The following is a 22,415-nucleotide window of genomic DNA, read 5'->3' as shown; positions in this document are numbered from 1 at the left end:
AGATAGTCAAAGGTCCTGTCCATGGAACTGATGCTTGCTAATGGATTTTCCCACAGGGGAAGGTCTGTGTCTTTACAATCGTGTGAATTTACATTTAAGAGGCAGTTTACTGAGTATTGATAAACCCAAGGACCAGGTGATCGTATAGTTCACCAAAAAACGTAAGACTGCTTAGTAACTTCCTTATCTACACTCACCTGTCAAACATGCCTGAGGTTTCCTCTTGCTGAGTTTGTTTCTCCTGGAATCTAATTATCTGATTATGTCCCGATTAGCTAAAAAGCTCCAAGTTGGGGAAATGACAGACCAGGTGGTGGTTAGGTAGGTGTTGCAGATCAGTCAGGTCACCTAGCGTGACTCTATAATTTCAGACACCAGCCTAGCAGCCAGTGACTGAGAGCGTAATCCTCTTTGCTGTCTGTTAAAATACTTGGACACTGTACAGCTCTACCTGTAAGCAACATGAAGAACATGAGTGACAGACTGTGAAAATCTGCGTAGAAGTACTCGCAGTCTTGCTGCGGTTCAGGTCGGTTGCATATGCACGGTTCAGTTATAGCCAAAAACTTGTGGTGTTTCGTGCAAGCGTGATCATGTCTGAGAACTCACTTGGGTCAGTGATGCATTTAACAGCATCTTGTGTCACAAGTAATAAACAACTACGGCACAATATATTGCACTGTGAAAATAAATGCATCCAGTTAACTTTGCTTCAGTGCTTGCTTCAGCTTATCTCTTTATGAACTGTATCGTGCGGCTAAAACTGGCAGACTGACTATTTGCAATTTCTTATTCAGTAAAATATAAAAACGGCTTTAAGACGACTCACAATCTGCAATGCTTTTGGTGGTTTTTTTTTTTTGGATATAAATTCATGTTTTCTTCCCAAAAACATTGTGCACATTCAAACAGGTTTAGCTACATAACTAATTTCCTTGGCAACAACTGTTGCCATTGCAACAGTCTGAAGCCAGCATCAGGAATGTGCATCTTGTTGCTCGTGAACTCGCCCCAAATTTACCCTCACTCCTAAAATCATTGTGCTGCCTTTTTCAAAAACTCCCAATAGCCCCCTTTAATATTAAATGTAGTGTTTATTTCAGCATTATGGCTCTTAAAAAGACTACAATGCCCTCTATATCTTTAGAAAATAAATCCCCACTCTCTTACTACAGGAGCTGGCTTGATACCCACTCAGAAAGCTTGTCCATCATATCGCTGTGAGTGGCTCCCACAATGAGTTTTGTCTGAGGATAATTGGGTTTGATATAGGCCTGGTGCACAGGCCAAGGTTGTAATATCATCCAGGTGGCAACACTATAGTGGAGAGATCAAAAATTCATTGTCATGACTCATAATCTCATAAACATCTGATACGCTATATGAGTCAGTGTGAAAGAAATATGGAAGCTTCACTGTTAAATTAATAGTAAAGGCCTCTCTAAATCCATCACACCATCACTGTTAAACTGTATCCCACAACCATGAGATGCATTTCTGTGGGCGTGTGTGTGATAGCATTACTGAGTCAGTCTTGTGGCGCGGCTGATTGAGTTAACATATTTGGAAGAAATCTTTTACATTCAGGCGTAGAGGCCAGATAATGTGTTGAGCATGTGGACGCTGAAACTCTAGCGGTGTTCGATGATTTAAGTGGAAAAGCTAGCATGACACCGGCACCACTTTCACACACAAAAGCCTGTATTTGACACAGTATTATAAATGCACTCATCTGTTTTGTATGTGCACCATTAAGAGTAGAGAATGGTTTCACCTCAGTGGCACTTATATTAAACCTGATATAGAACGAACAGTGTGCATTTGCTGAAAAGATTTGTGAAGCTGCAGTTTAGTAATGGTTGTTCCCACAGTGCTTATACTGTGTTGTCTTTAAAGGGGAACTACCTGGATAGAACATGAATTTCTTGTGTGATAATGGTGATTTCTTTGTATTGCTCTTATTGTTTTTCCTTTTTGTATTTCTTTTACAGAGCAAAGAAATAGCCTTTCAGCTCCAGGAAGACTTAATGAAAGTCCTCAATGAGCTATACACAGTAAGTAGTAACGACTGCTATTTTTCACTAATGCACTTGAATACATTCATCTTGGCTGTGGTTGAGACTAGTTTATAGCATTGAGCTCAATAATTTCTTACTGTCTGTAACAACTTGATGTTTTTAACCCTGAAACTGGAAGATATCTGATGGATTCTAAATTAAACATTCAAGCAAATGTATTGCAAACAAAGTACAGGAAAAGTCACATTTCTTTGCACCACAAAAGCATAAAACTGTCCCCTTTACTCTCATAAATCAGCCATTCAAAGCTACAAACTTTCATCTCTGTGTTTGCTTGACTCATTACAGTTCATATTCTGTTTCTAATAGCTTTCATCACCAGTTTTTTTTTTTTTTTTTTTTTTTGCTCTTGAAAACGACTCATGCAAAGTCACACTGGGAGGTCTGAGCCAAATAGCAACTTGCTCCCTATCATTCTTTATTTCTTTCAGTAGCTGACATCAGAGACAGACAGAAAACCTGGGAAAAGTCCAAGTTGCATTACACGCAACAAAGTTCTACATTCAAAATGAGAACCATTGTAATTATGCTATATGTGCCCAAGACTACTAGCTTGCAGGTTGCAAGAAACCAAACCATGGCTCTGAACCTGTCAACTCACAGGTTAAAATTTCACCCCAGTAGGTCAGTGAAATTTTACCAAGCTGTCAAACTGGTGCATCACACAGGCTGCACATGTGCAGTGTAGTTCCTAACGCTTTTCATTTGTATTGTTAGCAGCCTCTGTGTACCTTTGACCCTGCTAGTTACTGCCTTAACTTGACTATCAGCTCTGCTAGTCCTTGTATTCAATGCCTCACAGAAGCCATGGATATGCAAACTCCAGCAAACCCTTTAAAAAGTAAAATGAATGAAAAGTTAATGTTTGATATTTATTAAATATTGTGTATTACTGTAGCCTATGTATAGCGTGAGTAGCGTTTCATAAATAACAACAAACCTAAGGTTTAAAGCTTATGAAATATAATTCAGTAATACTGTTCATGTGTGTGATTTTGTGTTTTTAGTTGCTTTCCTGACGCATCGTCACCTTGCATGTACGGTGATGTAGCAACAAGTCAAATCAGTTGTTCTGCCTTCCCAGAACATTCACTGAAGATCAGTTCAGTTTGCTTATAGAGTCTCCAGTTACTCACCATGAAGGACTGAAGTTGGTTACACTTCCCCTGTGTGTAAAGGGGGCAGACCAGCCCTCGCTCCTCCAAACACAACAACGTGTTACTCTCGAGCTTAATGTGTGTCACTCTCACCACAGTCCACGCTGTAGATTTGGCCTGCTTTAACCCCAGTGGGAGGACACACGTGAGCACACACGCACACGCGCGCGCACACAGGGTAGCTGTTGCATCAGACAGCCGCAGTCCCAGTGTCGGCCACCGCCACTGAAATAACAGGTCTCATCCGTGTCTAAATGTGTCCCTCTAAAAAAAGCGGTAAAGTAAACACAGCAGTGGCAGACTCCAGACCATTAAGTGAGGAGTACGCGGACCAAGGTCAGTCACCCATCTCTAAACTGGTTCCAGTTAAGCCAACCCCACCAAAGACGAAGGGCTCCAGACAAACCAGGCTTTGCTCTGTTGTTCCACTCGTACAGAAATAACTCACATTGGGGGAAAGATGTTTAGATTTTGAATGGGTGAGTCTCTATTTGTACTGAAGCTGAGGTTTTGTGCAGACAAATGTATTTCATACACAGGTTGTGGAGCTGTAATTTGCCGGAGTCAGTTCATTCCAGGTTAAACCGCTCTGTGCTCTATATTGCTGCCTTGGACGTTTGAATATAATTTTGGTCCTTCTACTTAGTTCAGTAGTTTTGGCCGACCGCCACGAACCATCAGCTCAGATCTCATTTCCTCTCCTCGTCATTTTCACCTGTTTTGTTTCTCTTCCTCCAAATGCTTCCCTAATGTCTTCATTTTCATGGATGTGTGGGGTTGAGTGGCCTATTCTGCTTTCAGACTTCACAATGACATCATGAATTTGTTTCAGTTTTCCTCTTACCATGCCACTGAGTCATCATTATTTTCCTATGAGTCCACTGTCTGTTTATCATCTATGTTAATAAGACTATCAGCTCTCAGCTCTCTTGTAAAGTTTGGAAAGTTCATTATTTGTATTTTGTAGTTAACCTGCTACTTGCAGCTGAGTCACTGCCTAATGGATCCATGGAGTACTGTGAGGAACGCAGGAGGAGGATGATTCAAGCTTTAGGAAGTAGCTCTAATCAGCAGGCCACTATCAGCGTAATAAACTTCTGCTGTGTTACATTGTTACAGTGTGAAGGCAAAACGGTGAATGACTTCAGCTTAAATGCGATTATAGCTTTAAGAAAAAGACACATTTTTGAAGTTTATGCTACATGAAGACATGAAGCCAGAGCCAAATACCATCTCATTAAAAAGCTGAATTGAAAGTCTAAAAATAGTCCTCTTGATAACTTCCTGAGTGCATCTTTTTAGTTTTTTGGCCTGTGTGGTTTGTGTACTTAACTAAACAAAAAAGACTCTTTGATTTGTGGTTCAGCACAAGAAGAACTGTGAGCGATGAGTGCTTTGACAGGAGTTGAATCGATAGGTGATAAATGAGTGAGTCAGAAGATGGAAGCCTTATTTGCGGGTTAGGTCACGATTAAGACGATGGATTATTCTGATCTTTGACCCCACAGGAACTAACCCAACACCCAGAGGCTGCTGCCTTTTTTGTTTTTTCTGGTCTTGAAATAAAACAATGCCTTTTCCTTCCTGTCCAGGTGATGAAGACGTATCACATGTACCACTCGGAGAGCATCAGCGCTGAGAGCAAGCTGAAGGAGGCTGAGAAGCAAGAAGAAAAGCAGATTGGCAGGGCTGATCCTGTCTTCAGCATTCGAATGGAGGAAAAATACCAGAGGCGCAGCTCTGTGAAGAAAATTGAGAAGATGAAAGAGAAGGTAAGATGCCAGGTGTTAAAGGCAGCAAAAGCCAGTAGTTGCTCCATAAAAGAGAAAAAAATAACTGTTCAGTATTGAAAAAGAAAGACTCACCCAGGCTTTGTTTTCTTAGAACAGGCCTGTTGTCTGTTAAATCTCTGTGGCAAATGATTAAAGTCCAGGCAACTGATTTTTTTATAACACAAGTTTTCCAGGAATGCTTTTGGGAAGTCTTAAAATATGGGTGATCTGGAGTGTGTGAATCAGAGCCTAGTGCAGTGGTCAGCGCGTGTTGACTAACAGCCTCATGCTTGTCTGCTGAAGAGGAAGTGTAAGTTAAAAACTTCTGTCCCACACTGAGGTGTCCAAGTTGAAACCAAGGCCACAGCCTGGTTTTAGTTCATTTTTTTGTTTTTTTTTCCGTACTTGGTCCTTTTCATGCCAGACTGTAACTTATCTCTAACGTTGCCTAAAATGTTTTGTTTTGACAGTAATCTAGTCCCAGCACTGTGACTCGCTGTGCGTGCAGAGACATGAAAGCATAATCACTTGTCAAAAGGCAAATCTTCACTCATTAAATTCACCCCGTCTCGCTCGCTCTGTTGTTGTCTGTTTCTCATTTTTGCTTCTAATTCTCTCATCAGCGTCAAGCCAAGTACTCCGAGAACAAGCTGAAGTCGATCAAAGCGCGGAACGAGTACCTGCTGACGCTGGAAGCGACAAACTCATCCGTTTACAAATACTACATCCACGACTTGTCGGACTTAATTGATGTAAGTATGAAACCACGGGATTTTGGCAGTCGTGTTGTGAGCCAGCTTCTTCTTCTTCTTCTGCACACACTTTTTTTGCCTCAAGTGAGACTGAGGAGAATATTAATAATCAGAACACACACGTTTTAAGTGGTGGTCTTTTGTTTTTTTACTTTCCAATGCAGATTTTGGGAGATGGATACTGGTTGGTACATGTAGTAGTAGTAATAATAATAATAATGTATTTTCCCGGAATAATTTTATATGGAAAATTTGGCAATTAAATGCCTATACACAATTAATCAAAAGCATTGTTGCACAACAATGGAAGAGTGCCTGCACTGCAGATGTCTCTGCATTCGTTTTTGGCCTCTTGAAATTTTCTTTGACTGATACAGATTAAACTGTGGTATTTAACATATTGATTTATTGTCCAAACAATCAATGTATGCATCAGTACTTTTATTCGTCCTGATAAACAATGTCAAAAATACCCAGCAAATCAGTAGTGTTGTTGTTAAGTTGATAATAATTGTGCGCCACCACAGTAACGGTGCGGATAGGTTATTTGATGATACCAGGCTGCTATAGGACAGTTAGATTATGGAGAAGATTACCCAACCTTAATCACTACTTCACCCCTTTTTATAGACATTGACCCCCCACCCCCACCCCCGGTTAAGATTTTCTCATATTTGTTTGAGCTTCTTATGCAAAAGACCAATTACTGCTCAGGGCTTTTTCTCTGACCTTCAGAAGAAAGACTGATGACTTTAGCAGCTGTGCTTAATATAAGAGTTCTGGACACTAGACTGTGGGATGGAAATTATAGTGCAGGACCAAATTAAAGCAGCTTTATTAACTTTGGTGATGAAAGCTATTCTTTCCTCCTACCATACTCTGTCATTATTGAAATCCTATGTTTAATATTTAGTTATACATTATGTAACAGCTATTTTTCACATGTTTCAGATTGGTTGAATAAAAAGGGGGCGTGGCCCTGAACTGGCTTCTTTTTTATATTAAAGACAATTGTTACCTAATCTGATCATGTTGTTTTTCTTTGTTTTGCTTTATGCAATACAGATATATATATATATATATATATATATATATATATATGTATGACTTATTCACAGTTTCATTACCTGAGTCATTTCTTTTTCTTTTTTTTTTTTTTGAAAGAGAGAGATAAACTTACTGCACCACTTTCTGTCGCGTTTCTAAGGAAACCGGAGACGGCTGGGATTTTGGCAAGTGTTTGGGTTTTTATATTCCAGACAGGACTGAAGGAGAGAAGAGAGGGAGAGAGAAATGCAACCTCTATTCAGCGGCATGCTGTGCGCTGAAATTACCCCTCTCCCTGCTTTGCTCAGAAGCCTTCACATCTCACCAGGGCGTGTGTGTGTGTGTGTGTGTGTGTGTGTGTGTGATTGTGTGAGAGATGCTCTCTGCGTGAGCTTTGTGTGCAGGCTCACAAGCATTTGTTTATTGATGAAGAGACTTTTTATAGTGAAAAACAAAGTGTACAAGCAGGCTGGTTGTAGCATCGTGTTTGACAGTTGTTCAGGCCATTTTGTGTTTCTCTGTGTGGAGCTCTAGGTGGGTGCTGTTGTTAGCAGTGACCTTGGCAAATCAGATCCCGGAGGTACGGCTCGAGTCGTGCAACACAGAGGCAATACTTTTGGCTCAGAAAGTGATGTCATTTAGTCTCTTTTTTTTTTAACCATAAAATGTAGCCAGCTTTGCTCATTTATATTTCTGTGTAAATTTGAGAGTTGCTCTTCACTTTTAACAAGAAGAATTTAAAACATTTTTATTGCATCCACGGTTTATAATTTACATCATCTAAATAAAAATAAGCACAGCAAAATAATTAGTAACACAAAGTCACTCTTTGTCTGGTATTACACACCAGGTCTGTGCAAATGAACTCCTTTCTCTTCTTGTCATTGGTTTGCTATTGCTACTATCGCTGAGGGTGGCTTTTTCACTGTCACCGAGTGCTCCTTTGCATCACGGTCTGGATTTACAGAAACCACTTTGAAATGCATTTGTCACACTTGGAATCAACTGCAGGTTTCTTTATCTGCTTAACATGTGAAGAAATAACCAACGCGGCTAAGTAACAATAGTCTGTGGGTGAATTATTCAGTTACTTTTTTGCCAAAGGTTGAGTGTAAAGTTGATGAATAATAATAACTGAATGATTTTGTTTAACCCTCTTAAATTAAAGCTGAAAGTCTAAGCTCCATAATAATCAACCATAATTGATAAAATCAATTTACTAATCTGCCTTTTTTCTTTTTTTTTTCCATCCAGTGCTGTGATTTGGGTTATCATGCCAGTCTAAATCGTGCCCTGCGGACTTACCTGTCTGCCGAATATAACTTGGAGACGTCACGCCACGAGGGTCTTGACATCATCGAAAATGCAGTGGACAGTTTAGATCCACGAAGTGACCGACAGAGGTTCATGGAGATGTACCCTACGGCCTTCTGTCCTCCAGCAAAATTTGAGTTCCAGCCTCACATGGGAGACGAAGTATGTGGTGCAGCTGGATTTTATCTAATAAGTGGTGCAAATATACTGAATACCTTTGAGCTTAATTTTGAAAAATAAAAATATCTCAGCATTAGTCAGATATTCAGTGGCTTGAGTGCAGCTTTTTATTGCGTATGGGCTGCTGGATCAGGTTTTATGGGGTACTGAAAGTTAACAAATCATGTGTTATTACGTCCCCTGAAGTCATGAAGCTCAACATGTGTTAGGGATTTTACTGTTTGGCTGGCACTCTGCTGATAGCGTGTCTGTTTACTAGCTGTTTTTGCATCGGTGTCTACATTCATTTGGGAGACGTCACTGTGGTTTGCCTTGCAATTGGAAAAAGAATTTGGATGCCTACATCCTGTTTAAATTTAGAGCTTACGTGACCTTGTTCCTCTGATAGCTTGAAATTTCAGGTACATGCTCAGTGATGCTGTGATTTGTCTATATTTCCAGGTATGTCAGATCTCAGTGCAGCCACCAGTGAATGGGGAGCTTATACTGAGGTTCCAGCAGCTGCAGTCTCGTATCGCTACTCTGAAGATTGAAAATGAAGAGGTAAAATGGGGGCAAGAAAAATGGAAATCGCAATCCAGGTGTTTGTGTTGCAGGGGGTTTAGTTGCGTCAAACATGTCTCAGTTTTGTTGTCTGCCTGAGATTTGGCAGCTTTGTTATGTGTTTATTTGTTGGATGCACGGTGCTGACAGTGAATTAAAGATGCTCAACAAAGTTAACTTCAGCCAGAAGTCATCCAAGGTGAGATGGAAAATGGTTATAGATGAGACACAAGCTTACAAACTGTGTTTTTTCTTCTTGCTCATGCCCCGAAGGTAGCCTCTGAAAGCCTCTCTGTGAAGCCTGTCGTTTTGCTCCCACCTGTGCTGCATTGACATTGTGGGTGCTTCTTTGCTTCTCAGGCTCTTTTGTTTTAATGCATCTGCAGCATGCCTGAGTAAATTTACATTTTGTTTTCTTGAAAATGGAGAAGAAAGGCTTTTTGTTGGTTCAGAGTGCAGTCACCTCCATCGGGCTGTTACTTTGTATCACGTCTGACCTGCTTCTCCTTTCTGCTTCTCTCCCTCCACATCGCTGCACTTTCTTTTTTTATCCTCTTACAAAGACACAGGAGCAGGCCTCACAACTTCATCTGCACTCATCATCATTTTAGATTCCCTTTGATCAGATGGTCAAATCTTTAGTTAAACAGACGTCTAAACTATACGTCTACAGGAATGAACTATGAGTGCAGAATAACAGTATGTGCGGCTTTTTTGAATATGCAAAATACATTCATTAACTTTATTAATTGAATTTATCAAGCTTTATGACAGAATGTGTGTATGTGTATATACACATACACCCCACGTCATTAGAAGAAAATATCAGTCAGTCAGTGGTGAAAATGATCCTCAGTCACAGCCTATTTACTGAGACTCAGATTGTGGTGTTTCATGGACTATAACCAGACGAGTCAGAGTCCTGTTGGCGTCACCACAGTTTGTCTGCAGTACGTATAGTGTTTAATCAACTGTGCATATACTTGTGACTGTGTGTATGGTTGAAAAGCCCCGGTTACTTCATGCCCTTGTCCTCCTGCCTCGCTGAAGCGGATGTCCTGGTCCTGGTCAAAATTGGAGGGCGCCGCTGCCTCATGTTAGGATCACCAGATGGCCCCTCTTCCTGGGCATGATGTGCCAGATACATCCTTGGAAAATGAACTTTCTAAGCACTGTGGCGACCTAAAAGCTGGACTGTCAAACGTACGAGGGAGAAGGAGCGTCTGTCTTTATCTGGACAGGAAAAACTACAGGGCAGTGCTTCATAGAGAAGTGCAGCTGCTTCCTCAAACCTCTTTGGCTCCCGTGAAGTTAGTGAAAGAAAACATTGCTGAATAATTTACTCTGCATTGGCGCTGGATAGAGTGCAACACAGGGAGAAGGACGCTGGATTTCACTTTTATTTAGGCGTAGGGCTTAGCATAATCCTGCTGGATTTCTTTCATCAAAAAACTCATTTCTCTAAGGACATAATTTCATTTCTCCTCATCAGTCAGTCAGTGTGATTTGTCTTTTTGCAGACTTAATAATCTGCCCATTTAGATCTCATTTGCCTCTGCATGACCCAGTGCTCACACAGACTAATTTTCCTCCTCTGATTTCTGCCGTCTTCTCCTGCAAATACACAAGCACACTTAATGGTTATTCTCAAGATGTTTCACACTAAACCCTGGCAATCTAATAGCATCATCTTTGCAGGGAGTGTTTGTTTTTCCTCCAGATAAATATCAAGGAAGCACATCAAAGCCTGTGTGTGTGCTCATAGCGGAAGATCAGCGAATTACCCACTTACTGTACTGCCGGGTCTGTTGAAAGCTGTGGACTGCAGTCTGACTTCTGATGACGGATGTAGGATTAACTAGGAGTGGTGTGCTTCCCTGCAGAATAAACCTTTATTCCACTTTTTTGCGACTGGAATTATTTTTTGCTTTTAACAGTGCTGAAGTTCAGTTTAGATAATGATGGCTACTTGCTTACTCTTGGAACGTCTATATCAAAGTATAGAGACACCGGATTTATGGTTTATAATTTACGGATTAACACGCATATCCACCGAGTCTCTCTAAGAGCTCTGCTGTAACTGAGCCCTGCACCGAACACTGGTAACTATCCGTCTGCTGAATAATGGATAAACTCAACAACTTTTTCACTAGGAGCATTTCTATCACACATGCATGGCTCTTGTCTTCATGATGACAGCTGGGCCTCTCGCCTCCATGGTGCCACTCTGAATGAGGCTGCCAGGAACACAGGGAGAGGAACTCAAACGCACTCAGAGTCTAACCAACAGCTACATGTTAGAAGTTACCTGTCATTGTGTAAATTTGCCTTTTTAGTCATTTGAAAGTTTCACTTTACTGAATCTAGCATTTCATGTTCCGTGTCTGCGTGTTTCCTTTCCTTCATGAAAGGTGGGATAACTACATCCATTCTGTGTGCACGAGCATGTGTGCACGAGCATGTGTGCACGAGCATGTGTGCACGAGCATGTGTGCACGAGCATGTGTGCATGAGCATGTGTGTCAGCAGTGTAATTCATCACAGCAACACATGAAAGCTGAAAAGTCTTCTTTGGTTTTCAGGGCGACTCTTTTTTTTTTCTTCTTCTTTGAAGGTGAAATGAGTCACGGGTCAGGCAGTTTAAAAGAAACAAGCCACAATCCACAGTTGTCTCAGTGTGTATAATTGTAACACGAGGAATTCGCCTTGTTCTTTCATTACCTCTGAGCTTGCGCTCACTAAATAACTGACAAATGGGGTCACTACCTTTTGAGGTGAGGTCATTCTGATCATTAAGGATAATCAAGAGGAATTCCAGCTGCATTACATTCAGGGTCCCATTGACCTGTGCGTTCCCCACCTTTTTAAAATCTCAGTAAGTGAACTGACATGGTGAGTGTCTCCATGAAATGCTGCAGTTTTGCTTAATTTTTCCAGGGAAGTGCTTGTTGGTGGGTTTTTGTGTTGTCGTTGTTGTTGTTTGGGGTTTTTTGTGGCTTTTCCACATCAGTGATTCATGTTCACACTTAACACACTTCAGTTTAGTCTCTTATGCCTCCCTGTCTGCCTCCTTTACTTTCTCTGTTTATATTTGCTCTGTTTGTATTGCCATTGGTCCATACTCTGCAAGTGCCTTGATCCCTTATATACATATTTACATTTGGGATGACTCTGAAGGCTTAAACGTGCCAAAGTGTGCACACACACATCAGTTTTTCCCCCTGGATGTGTGTGTGTGCGTCTTTAACTTTTATCTACTCTCTCATTTGAATGTCACATGTTGTGCCATCTTATGTCATAATATTATGGACACAGTTATGCCCTGCAGCTCTTGCAGCAGTGGTCGAACATCTTTCACACTAAGTGGTGGGGCATGCTTGGCCAAGTCCTGGTGTTTATAAGCTCTGAGAGAAGAACTGTTGACAGGAAGACGTGGTTATGAAAATGGATCTTAAAAGCCTACAGCTCAATCTGGCATTTCCATCTGACACTGTTCACCTCTGCACCCCGTGAGTGTGAACACAATGATAAATAAGTCACTTTGAACCGTCGGGAAATTCTTTTATTTTAGGGAACATTCACCTCGTCAGAAACCACCTGAATTTTAAAGTGTGTCTTGGGATAGAGAGTGGTTTTCAGGGAGTGAAGTGAGTTTCTGTGTATAGTGAGATGGTAACATAGTGATATAGAAGAGATGACATCAGCTTTTTCTCACCTTCTCTTCTTTTCACAGATCAAAAAGACATCAGAGGCAACCCTGACCACCATCCAGGACATGGTGACCATTGAAGACTACGATGTGTCTGAGTGCTTCCACCACAGCCGGTCCACCGAATCAGTCAAGTCCACAGTGTCGGAGACGTACCTCAGCAAGCCCAGCATCGCCAAGAGGAGAGCCAACCAGCAAGAGACGGAGCAGTTCTACTTCATGGTGAGTGCAGAGATGATGTCTGCTGCAAGTTAGCGAAAGTAATGACTTTAAAATTTATTTTTAATGTAGAAAACAGAAATAAATATCAAATCCATGCTGTCTGTAATGCAGCTTTACAACAGATTCATTCCTGTGTGATCATAAACCACAGAATCTATATAATAAATCTTAGAGCATGTAGTCAAAGCTTTTATCTATATATGAATATACTTGATATTTGGGTTGTAGGTGATGTTTAACTTATGCACATCATTCCTATGAAATCTTTGATCAGCTGGCAGAGGAGTAACTGCCCCAGAATATCTCCAGCTGCCAGCTGCAATCTTGTTTCAATCCAGGGATGGACATGCTCTGATAAGGGCTTCTAAAAGGGGCGCTTAGCACGTCCTTTTGCCCTTGGCTGCTTCATCACAGACTGCCGTCTTAAGAGTGGGTGCTCCTGCCGGTGCTCAGGGCTGCTGGGTAATTACTCTAAATTCTCCACAGAAATTCCGTGAGTTTTTGGAAGGCAGCAATCTCATCTCCAAACTGCAGGCCAAGCACGACTTGCTGAAGAGGGCACTTGGTGAAGGTACATTCACGACCCTGTATTTACCCTTAGACTCTTCACTGTATTGTACTTGTGCTTAATTCATACCTTAAAATGGGAAATGTTCTACCAGCCAAAATGACTTATTAACCCCAATCAATACCCAAACATCTAGTGTAACAAATAATTGTGTACTTTACTGAATTCTATTATATTTGGCAGTCCATCTTGAGCAAATTCAGTCTATTCTGTGGCAAACTTCCTGTTGTTTGTTTGCTTTTGTCACCAGTCAAAGCTCTTAGATTGTAATCTGGTTTAAAACCAGGCAAGTCAGAGCCGAGGGGCAATAATGAACTTGTATTATCCATCTTAGTGATTGATTTGCTTGAAACCTAATGGCCTGCCATGTATAAGAACAGGCCCCCCTTGTTCTACACTGGTAGGATCTCCTAAAGGGCTCAGCTTGTATTTGTCAGTTCATTGTTCTAACAGGCAGTCCCGGTGGTCTCCTTCAAATTCGACGCTGAATGATTAATGAAGCCTTAAGTTAAGAGGAAGAAAAAACCCTCCTGTTTCTCCCACATGCTACTTAGTCATTTTGGTGTCTGCATGAAGTACGGTTTGAGTCACCCAAAAAATTTGAGCGTCTTCCTGTTATGCGAAACCATTTGGTAGTTATTTTTGCTTCATCTTCTTTTGCTTGTTTTAAACTTAGCTCTGTGTATTGTGTGCGTGTGCATGCGCCCATAACTTTTAAAAGTGCATCTGTGTCCTCTTAGATGTTTGAACTACATTTTGATGTAACCGTCTCGGCACAGGTTATAATATTATGTGGAAAAACAGTGTGTATGGGTTTCTTTTGGATTGCTCAAAAGGCCAGTGGTTGTGAGCAGATGGCAAATGCTTTGTTAGCCATATGCACAATTCCCTGCAGGGACTGCAGTGATGAGTCTTGGCATGTCCACCCAACTAACTTCTTGTCACACCTTGTCTCTTTTCTCATATCTCAGGCCACCGAGCTGAATACATGACCACAAGGTAAAGTAGACACATCAGCACCTGTGCATATTCACTTCCCTTTCAACAGCGACTGAAACTTCAGGACAGTTTTTCTTTTCACTACTTCTGTAGTTACATAACTTAGCTAGTTATACTAGTTTTATATATTATGATATTTCTGTCAGTAAGTTCTAGGACCTCTCTTCCTTTGATGCACATGGGTGGACACCATATACAGGGAGACCAGCAGAAATCAGTGACAGCTGATGGCGTTGATGAAGTCAGACACACAACAAAAATGGCTGAGATAGAGACAGGTTGCAAAGGGTTCTGCAGTAGTAGACATAGGCCGGTTAAAGCAATTTAAAGAGAGTCGCTATCGACTGACGTTGGCTGGCTGTTATCAGCAGATAATATGCTTAATTTGATGAAAGGAACCCTATTTGGTGGCTAGTAACTCAACAAGGAATAGAAGTTTAATTTGAACTTGCCTCTTCGAGGAGGAAAATTTACTCTTAAGTCCTCCAGATCTCAAGAACAGAATTATAACATACACACTAACTAAAAGGGACTGTCACCTGCAGGCTCTGTCACGAGGTGGATGCTGACACATACAAAGCTCCCAGTGGGTCTGGCATTTCTCTGGCCTGTTGTATCTGGTGGAGGATTAAAAAAAAGGCTATAAAGAAAATGTTATTTCATGGGTTTCAGCTGTGTTTGAAAAAATACCCTTATTCATCCATCCAGCCATCACCTGGAGTTGAAAGGTTTTGAAGATTAGTCATCCTCCTCTTCAGTTCAGGTTTTGAAAGGACATAAATGTGCAAAGAGGGAAACCACAAAATGCATTGTTTGCCTTTTCTGATTCATTCTTTGTGTTCTAGACATCCCAATGGGCCGTACAGAACCCTCACTGGCACCCGGCGGGCTAGACCCCGCTCTGTTTTTAATGTTAGGTTATTTAATGGCAATTTGGAGTCATTTATTAAGGTACTGATTGCCAGTCTCCCGCTTGACTGTTCACCTTCTCCTATCCGTTTTCTATTTCCCTCTGGCTTTCTGGTCATTTTGGTGGGTTCCCCCGTAAGCGTCTTAGCTTTGATCATCATTTATCAACAACAAAACATGAACATTTGTGCTAAGATGGATTCTGGAAACCTTCCTCATGAGTCAGCGAGCTCTGGCGGTCTGTTTCTCAGATGTGTGGGGTGGTGGCATTGATAGATTTGGAGGGCAGCAGGAGGAAGGGAACAGCAGTTGGAAGGATAAATGTTTGTCTCCATCAGCTCCCCTGACTCACTGCTGACCTGGCATCACTGAGCTGCTCTGGCGGGAGATATTCTCTCCTCCGCTTCCAGAGTAAGAGCAGAGGCCAGTGAAAACAGCAGGATAGATGGCAGTCGGGGAGCGGATGCCAAACTGATAAGGTGTGCTGCCCCCCTCCTCCGGTCTCTTCACTGCCTCTCGCCGGTGGCCGTGTCGAGTCCTGCCTGATCCTGTCCAGTTCCTGCTGTTTTGTTATGGGTTTGATGCCAGCACAGAGTGGAATGTGACGCTCTCTTAGTAAAAGCTTTGGTGGGAAGCTGCTGAGGTGCTAATCTGGATCTTGCTTTTTTCCCCTTTTTCCATCTCTGATCATCTCCGACTCTTGCAACATTTCTCTTTAGCCGTGGACGACGGAACTCACACACTCGACATCAGGTAGAAACTCTGAGGCATGTTGGGGGGCTCGTGCTGCGAACCTTTTCTCATTTCCTGTATCTATTCTGTACTAACAAGTTATTTACCTGCCACTTAGACAGACTGAGTTGAAGGTTACAGCTGTAGTTTCAGTTGTCTGTGCAAATTTCTATTCCTTATAGATCAAAATCAGTCTCTCATATCCAAAGAGATCGCATTACATAATCTAGCAGCACCCCGGCTTCTGCCTCAACCCTCACTGCTGCACTCCAGCCATAGCTAGTCGATTTTAGTATGGCTGTTGCGTTTGGGCTCATTGTATACCCCTGAGGGCTGTAAACAGATCCACTGTATCATTAAAAGCATGTACCGAGTCCCCGTCCAGCAGTGATTTACAAGAGGAGCCAGCACACAGGCAGAAGGAGAGTTGAGTGCACATCCAAGTGCTCTTATCTGGCCATTTTAGGCCCGAACTTCATATGGAGTCTGTGCCCTTTTGGATAAGCTCTTGTTAATTTAAGCACAGCTCTGGATTGTTTGCATAAAAAAAGACATAAGGCATGTTTAAGCACATTTCAATAGGCCTCCGGTGTTGCTATTCCAGTTGGTTAGTGATTTTTGTATACTTAGTGATAATCCACGACATCCATGAAACTGAGCAAAGGAATAGCTGTGAGGTCAAGTCAGTCTGTCTTAATAAGATCACACTTTGTATTTAAACTTACCAGCTTCACTTTCACTGGGTGTGCATGATTATATTCTTTTAACGGCTCCTATTGGGCCGCAATCAATACATTGAACCAGTCAGCAGTCTGCATGCACCAGATATGCATTAAGAAAACACAAAAGTGAGACACGTGTTTTAATTGATCAGATTTTGGAAAAATTACCTCCTCAAAATGTGATATAATCCTGATTATTACATATTTTTTGCACAATTTTGATTTTATGTGTTAATGAAGAAAAACAAGGACATTATACACCAGTGATTTTTTTTTTTTTTGGTAACAAATCACTGAAAGAAATGTAGTATCGGTTAGGCTCTTAAACATGTAACAAAATGACGAATTACTCATCTGACTTTTCTTCAAAGGACTCTGGACAAGCTATTCCTCGTGTGGTTGAGAGTTGTATTCGCTACATAAATTTGTATGGTGAGTAGCATACTGTCAGCCCTTACAGTGTTACAGTAGTTGCTGTATTTATACCTTCTTTGAGGTCTTCTTATAACCCAACCAACTTTATCTAGTGTGGGACAAAGTAACACTTTCACAGATGCAGATGTTGGAGTTTCAGTTTATTCCATGGAAATGTGCAAATTCCGCCCTGTTTATCTTTATGTGGTCTCTTCTACTGAAATTCCCATACATACATTCTCCCATACAGTGAGAAACCTCTCACTTGTATGACTGTTGAGTTTAAATATCACTGACTAAAGCAGATTTATAATTCTAAGCATTGAAAGGTGTGACTGTAGAGAACATCCTCTGCATCTTGTCTGGCAACCAACTGATGACACTCGGAGATAAATCTAAAAAAATATTGCAGGCTAGTTACAGTAACTTAATCTTGCTTAGTAAAGGGCATGTTTTTTGATTACTAGTAATGATATGAATAATGAGTAATTTTGATCTTCCTTAGGATGTGTCATTTTGGGCAATTTGTTTTCTCATCTGTATGACCACAGGTGGATTAAAGCTCATGAGTTGGTCTTCTGCTTTTCTTTGCTTCCTCATCCTTTCTTTGTTTTGTTTTTTCCCTGTACAGGCCTCCAGCACCAAGGAATATTTCGTGTACCTGGATCCCAGCTGGAAGTCAACGACATCAAGAACTCATTTGAGAGAGGTACCGGGGTTCTGTTTTCACTATAAAAGATGCTTGTCAACAGCTTGATCTCTACTATATTTGTTTCCAATTTTATTTTTAATTAGGTATATGTCTAAAATGATGCAATAAAATAAATCCAACTTGACCTGCTCGCTTCTCTTTGTTTTAGGAAATGACCCTCTGGCAGACGATGAGAATAATCATGACATCAATTCGGTGGCTGGCGTTCTCAAACTGTACTTCCGAGGTCTGGAGAACCCTCTTTTCCCCAAAGAGAGGTTCAATGAGCTGCTGTCCTGCATCAGTAAGAACATATTTTTGTGTATTATCAGTCAGTCGCTTTTTATGAGTGATTGATTGTTTGTTTTCTGTAACAAGTTTTATTTATTTACATACTTATTTTAAATACTTTGCGTTACAGTGAAGAGCATATTTGTCTAATTTAGATGGATTTAGATCCTGGTGATTTTATTGTCTTAAAGACCTAAAATAATTAGCTCTCATATCATCTTATATTATACACTGTAGCCTTGTGGGGGGGGTTATACATACAGTGGGGCAAAAAAGTATTTAGTCAGCCACCAATTGTGCAAGTTCCCCCACTTAAAATGATGACAGAGGTCAGTACTTTGCACCAGAGGTACACTTCAACTGTGAGAGACAGAATGTGAAAAAAACATCCATGAATCCACATGGTAGGATTTGTAAAGAATTTATTCGTAAATTAGGGTGGAAAATAAGTATTTGGTCACCTCAAACAAGGAAAATCTCTGGCTCTCACAGACCTGTAACGTCTTCTGTAAGACGCTTTTCTGTCCCCCACTCGTTACCTGTATGAATGGCACCTGTTTGAACTCATCATCTGTATAAAAGACACCTGTCCACAGCCTCAAACAGTCAGACTCCAAACTCCGCCATGGCCAAGACCAAAGAGCTTTCGAAGGACACCAGGAAAAGTATTGTAGACCTGCGCCAGACTGGGAAGAGTGAATCTACAACAGGCAAGCAGCTTGGTGTGAAAAAATCAACTGTGGGAGCAATCATCAGAAAATGGAAGACATACAAGACCACTGATAATCTCCCTCCATCTGGGGCTCCACGCAAGATCTCATCCCGTGGGGTCAAAATGACCATGAGAACGGTGAGCAAAGATCCCAGAACCACACGGGGGGACCTGGTGAATGACCTGCAGAGAGCTGGGACCAAAGTAACAAAGGTCACCATCAGTAACACACTACAACGGCAGGGAATCAAATCCCGCAGTGCCAGACGTGTTCGCTGCTGAAGCCAGTGCATGTCCAGGCCCGTCTGAAGTTTGCCAGAGAGCACATGGATGATACAGCAGAGGATTGGGAGAATGTCATGTGGTCAGATGAAACCAAAGTAGAACTTTTTGGTATAAACTCAACTCGTCGTGTTTGGAGGAAGAAGAATACTGAGTTGCATCCCAAGAACACCATACCTACTGTGAAGCATGGGGGTGGAAACATCATGCTATGGGGCTGTTTTTCTGCCAAGGGGACAGGACGACTGATCCGTGTTAAGGACAGAATGAATGGGGCCATGTATCGTGAGATTTTGAGCCAAAACCTCCTTCCATCAGTGAGAACTTTGAAGATGAAATGAGGCTGGGTCTTCCAACATGACAATGATCCAAAACACACCACCCGGGCAACAAAGGAGTGGCTCCGTAAGAAGCATTTGAAAGTCCTGGAGTGGCCTAGCCAGTCTCCAGACCTCAACCCCATAGAAAATCTGTGGCGGGAGTTGAAAGTCCGTGTTGCTCGGCGACAGCCCCAAAACATCACTGCTCTCGAGAAGATCTGCATGGAGGAATGGGCCAAAATACCAGCTACTGTGTGTGCAAACCTGGTAAAGACCTATAGTAAACGTTTGACCTCTGTTATTGCCAACAAAGGTTATGTTACAAAGTATTGAGTTGTATTTTTGTTATTGACCAAATACTTATTTTCCACCCTGATTTACGAATAAATTCTTTACAAATCCTACCATGTGGATTCATGGATTTTTTTTTTCACATTCTGTCTCTCACAGTTGAAGTGTACCTCTGGTGCAAATTACTGACCTCTGTCATCATTTTAGGAGGGGGAACTTGCACAATCGGTGGCTGACTAAATACTTTTTTGCCCCACTGTATCCGATAATGAAAGTTTGAACATTTTGGGATATTCCTTGTAGTCTTGCTTGAACTCTTTGTCATTCTGAAGTCTGAACTCGGACTTGCGTTTTGTGGGTCCTGCTCTGCTGTGTTGAGCTCTGAGCAGGAGCCGATCTGTTGTGAGCGGCACAAAGCTGACCATAGAGTTTTGGTGGAGTGTTGAATGTTCGCAGCCCTGGGCTGAATCTGCAGTGGAGTCCTCACAAGAATGGTCACATTGTGAATTTGTCTGAATCGTTCCACAGTTCAGTCAGCTCTTTGAATGACACTGCATTACATCACATCAGCTCTGTTAAAGAACAATTGAATATGCACAAAGTCACATGGACATAGTGTGCGTCCCGATGCCTCGTGCGACTCTGCGGGAGTGATTGTGTGCCCCGTGTATTTGTGTGTGTTCTTTGTGTACTCGCAAGTGTGTGAAGTGTGTCCTCTTGAGTTTCTTGGGTCTACCGTCGTTTACACATTTGTGCTGGATGAGTGATGGGGATTCCCTGTTTACATTTCCCAGCTCTGCATGCCAGTGATTGCAGTGTGGGCTGAGCGCCCAGCAGGCTCCATATATAAACCTTATTCCCATATGGAGCAGCTCAGACCAGCTACGAGATCGTTTAACCGCTCTCAGTTGACTGTTTCATTTTCACCGCAGCCGTGCACTGCGGCTTGTGATATCTTTCATTTTGGAATTTGCGGTAAGAATGCTTCGCGAGGATGTGCTGCACACACGTGATGTAGAAGTCTGCGTTCGAATAGATCTTTAAATAGCAGCTTCTGAAGTGCTTGAGAGCCTCACAGAATCCAAGTTAGGTATTCATGAAAAATGAAATGCATCACAAGTATCCCAGAAGCCCAAATCCCAGATGGCACACAGTGGCTGGAGGGTGACATGGCTATTTTTAGCAGCCCAGCCAGCACAGCCCCAGCTTAGCTGCTTAAAACAGCCGGCTTCAGGTGCCACACTGAGACAAACATAATAGTAACGAAGGACAGAAAGGTCGACATTCTCCGGCTGCATCTTACTAAAGCACAATATTTTTTCTCTGTGAAAATGATAATAAAGCTGCTCTTTTTTTCGTGATATTTCTGAAAAGGTAAACAAAATGTGCGCGTGACAGAGCGCCTATTTTCACTTCTTCTTCCTTTATGAGAGAATCGGGTGATAAACCAAAGTTGTGGTGAGGGTAATTACCAGAGTCAACATATCGCCTGTGTCCACGAGGACTTTATACAATTAAACGTCTGTGCCCGTTTAAATATTTAATGTTTCTACTAAGTATTTGGCCGAATTTATGTCTTTAGACTTGAGAGTATGTGGATAACGTCGATAGATTACACAAGTGTAAGCCCCAGACGTCTACTCCATGGACTGAACCAGAGAAAAACTTGTTATATATGCTTTTATTTTTTTGGTTTATAAATTTTTTTATTGCTAACAACATACTCTTTTTGACACCCCCCCCCCCCCCCCCTATTTTTTTTTTTTTTTAAAAAGGAATAGAAAACCTGTATGAGAGAGCGCTGTACATCCGTAAGATCCTCCTGACCATTCCCAGATCGGTCCTCATTGTGATGCGCTACCTCTTTGCCTTCCTCGACCAGTGAGTTTAACAAAAATAACATCCTAAACATCATGATTGCCCTTGCTCAATGATTTGTCTGAAATACTTTATACTAAAATATTCCAACCTTTTACTCCTTTATATTTTGTTTCTTCACCCTCCGTCCCTCCCTTCAGTCTGTCCCAGTACAGTGATGAGAACATGATGGACCCATACAACCTGGCCATATGTTTTGGCCCAACACTCATGCCCACACCAGACAGCCAGGACCAGGTCTCGTGCCAGGCCCACGTCAACGAGATCATCAAGACGATCATCATCCACCACGAGACCATCTTTCCTGATGTCAAAGAACTGGATGGGCCCATCTATGAGAAGTGCATGGCGGGCGGGGACTACTGGTAAGAAATAAGAACGTATGCCGACAGTGCTATACCTAAATCGGGTGAAGTGCCGCATTTACTGGACCCAAACATCCAGAGATGTTCACACTGGGGAGTGGATGTGAGCTATGACACATACCAGTTCAACATGTGCAGCTGAAGAACATGACGAGGTAGCTCATGTTTCAGGACTGTATTTAGATGAGACAGGCTGAAACGATCGTTTTAATTTCTACGATCATGACAGAAGAAAAAAGAGGTCACCTGGCAGGAAGGGGCTGATTAGTTGAAATGCAGAGCAAACTGCAGTCAAGCAAGACAAAAACCAGCCTCACATCTGTATATAAGGTTATCGCTTGTTTCTTCCCGACTTTATCTACCTCTGTTTCTCCTCGTCTGTGCTGCCCCCACATCACCGCAGCCTGACAGCGATTTATCTCTGGCCAGAGTAAATCACCTGTCTCAGCGTGCCTGTGTCTCCCCGA

The 22,415-nt window shown here is 41.8% G+C and overlaps 1 protein-coding gene across 5 annotated transcripts in view; it reads left to right on the top strand.

Annotated features, from left to right (window-relative positions):
- Positions 1-22,415, top strand: part of srgap1a (SLIT-ROBO Rho GTPase activating protein 1a) — a 77,194-nt gene that overhangs the window by 38,548 nt on the left and 16,231 nt on the right. For 3 of the 5 annotated variants that reach the window (XM_085281624.1, XM_085281623.1, XM_085281627.1), the window contains exons 4-17: positions 1,992-2,054; positions 4,828-5,007; positions 5,631-5,759; positions 8,061-8,282; positions 8,742-8,843; positions 12,577-12,774; positions 13,261-13,345; positions 14,314-14,341; positions 15,187-15,292; positions 17,076-17,136; positions 17,750-17,827; positions 17,979-18,113; positions 21,481-21,586; positions 21,724-21,948. In XM_085281624.1, the coding sequence (XP_085137750.1) occupies positions 1,992-2,054; positions 4,828-5,007; positions 5,631-5,759; positions 8,061-8,282; positions 8,742-8,843; positions 12,577-12,774; positions 13,261-13,345; positions 14,314-14,341; positions 15,187-15,292; positions 17,076-17,136; positions 17,750-17,827; positions 17,979-18,113; positions 21,481-21,586; positions 21,724-21,948 (1,718 nt within the window). Of the gene's footprint in view, positions 1-1,991; positions 2,055-4,827; positions 5,008-5,630; positions 5,760-8,060; positions 8,283-8,741; positions 8,844-12,576; positions 12,775-13,260; positions 13,346-14,313; positions 14,342-15,186; positions 15,293-15,969; positions 16,004-17,075; positions 17,137-17,749; positions 17,828-17,978; positions 18,114-21,480; positions 21,587-21,723; positions 21,949-22,415 lie in introns of all 5 variants that reach the window. The other 2 variants (XM_085281626.1, XM_085281625.1) reach the window with 1 other exon arrangement.

The sequence above is a fragment of the Mchenga conophoros genome, linkage group LG7 (assembly GCF_057382185.1).
Source record: "Mchenga conophoros isolate Kocher_MC1m ecotype Shallow Benthic linkage group LG7, M_conophoros_male_GT1.1, whole genome shotgun sequence".
NCBI lineage: Eukaryota > Metazoa > Chordata > Actinopteri > Cichliformes > Cichlidae > Mchenga > Mchenga conophoros.
Note: the sequence above shows the minus strand (reverse complement) of the source record. Positions and strands in the feature narration are given on the sequence as shown.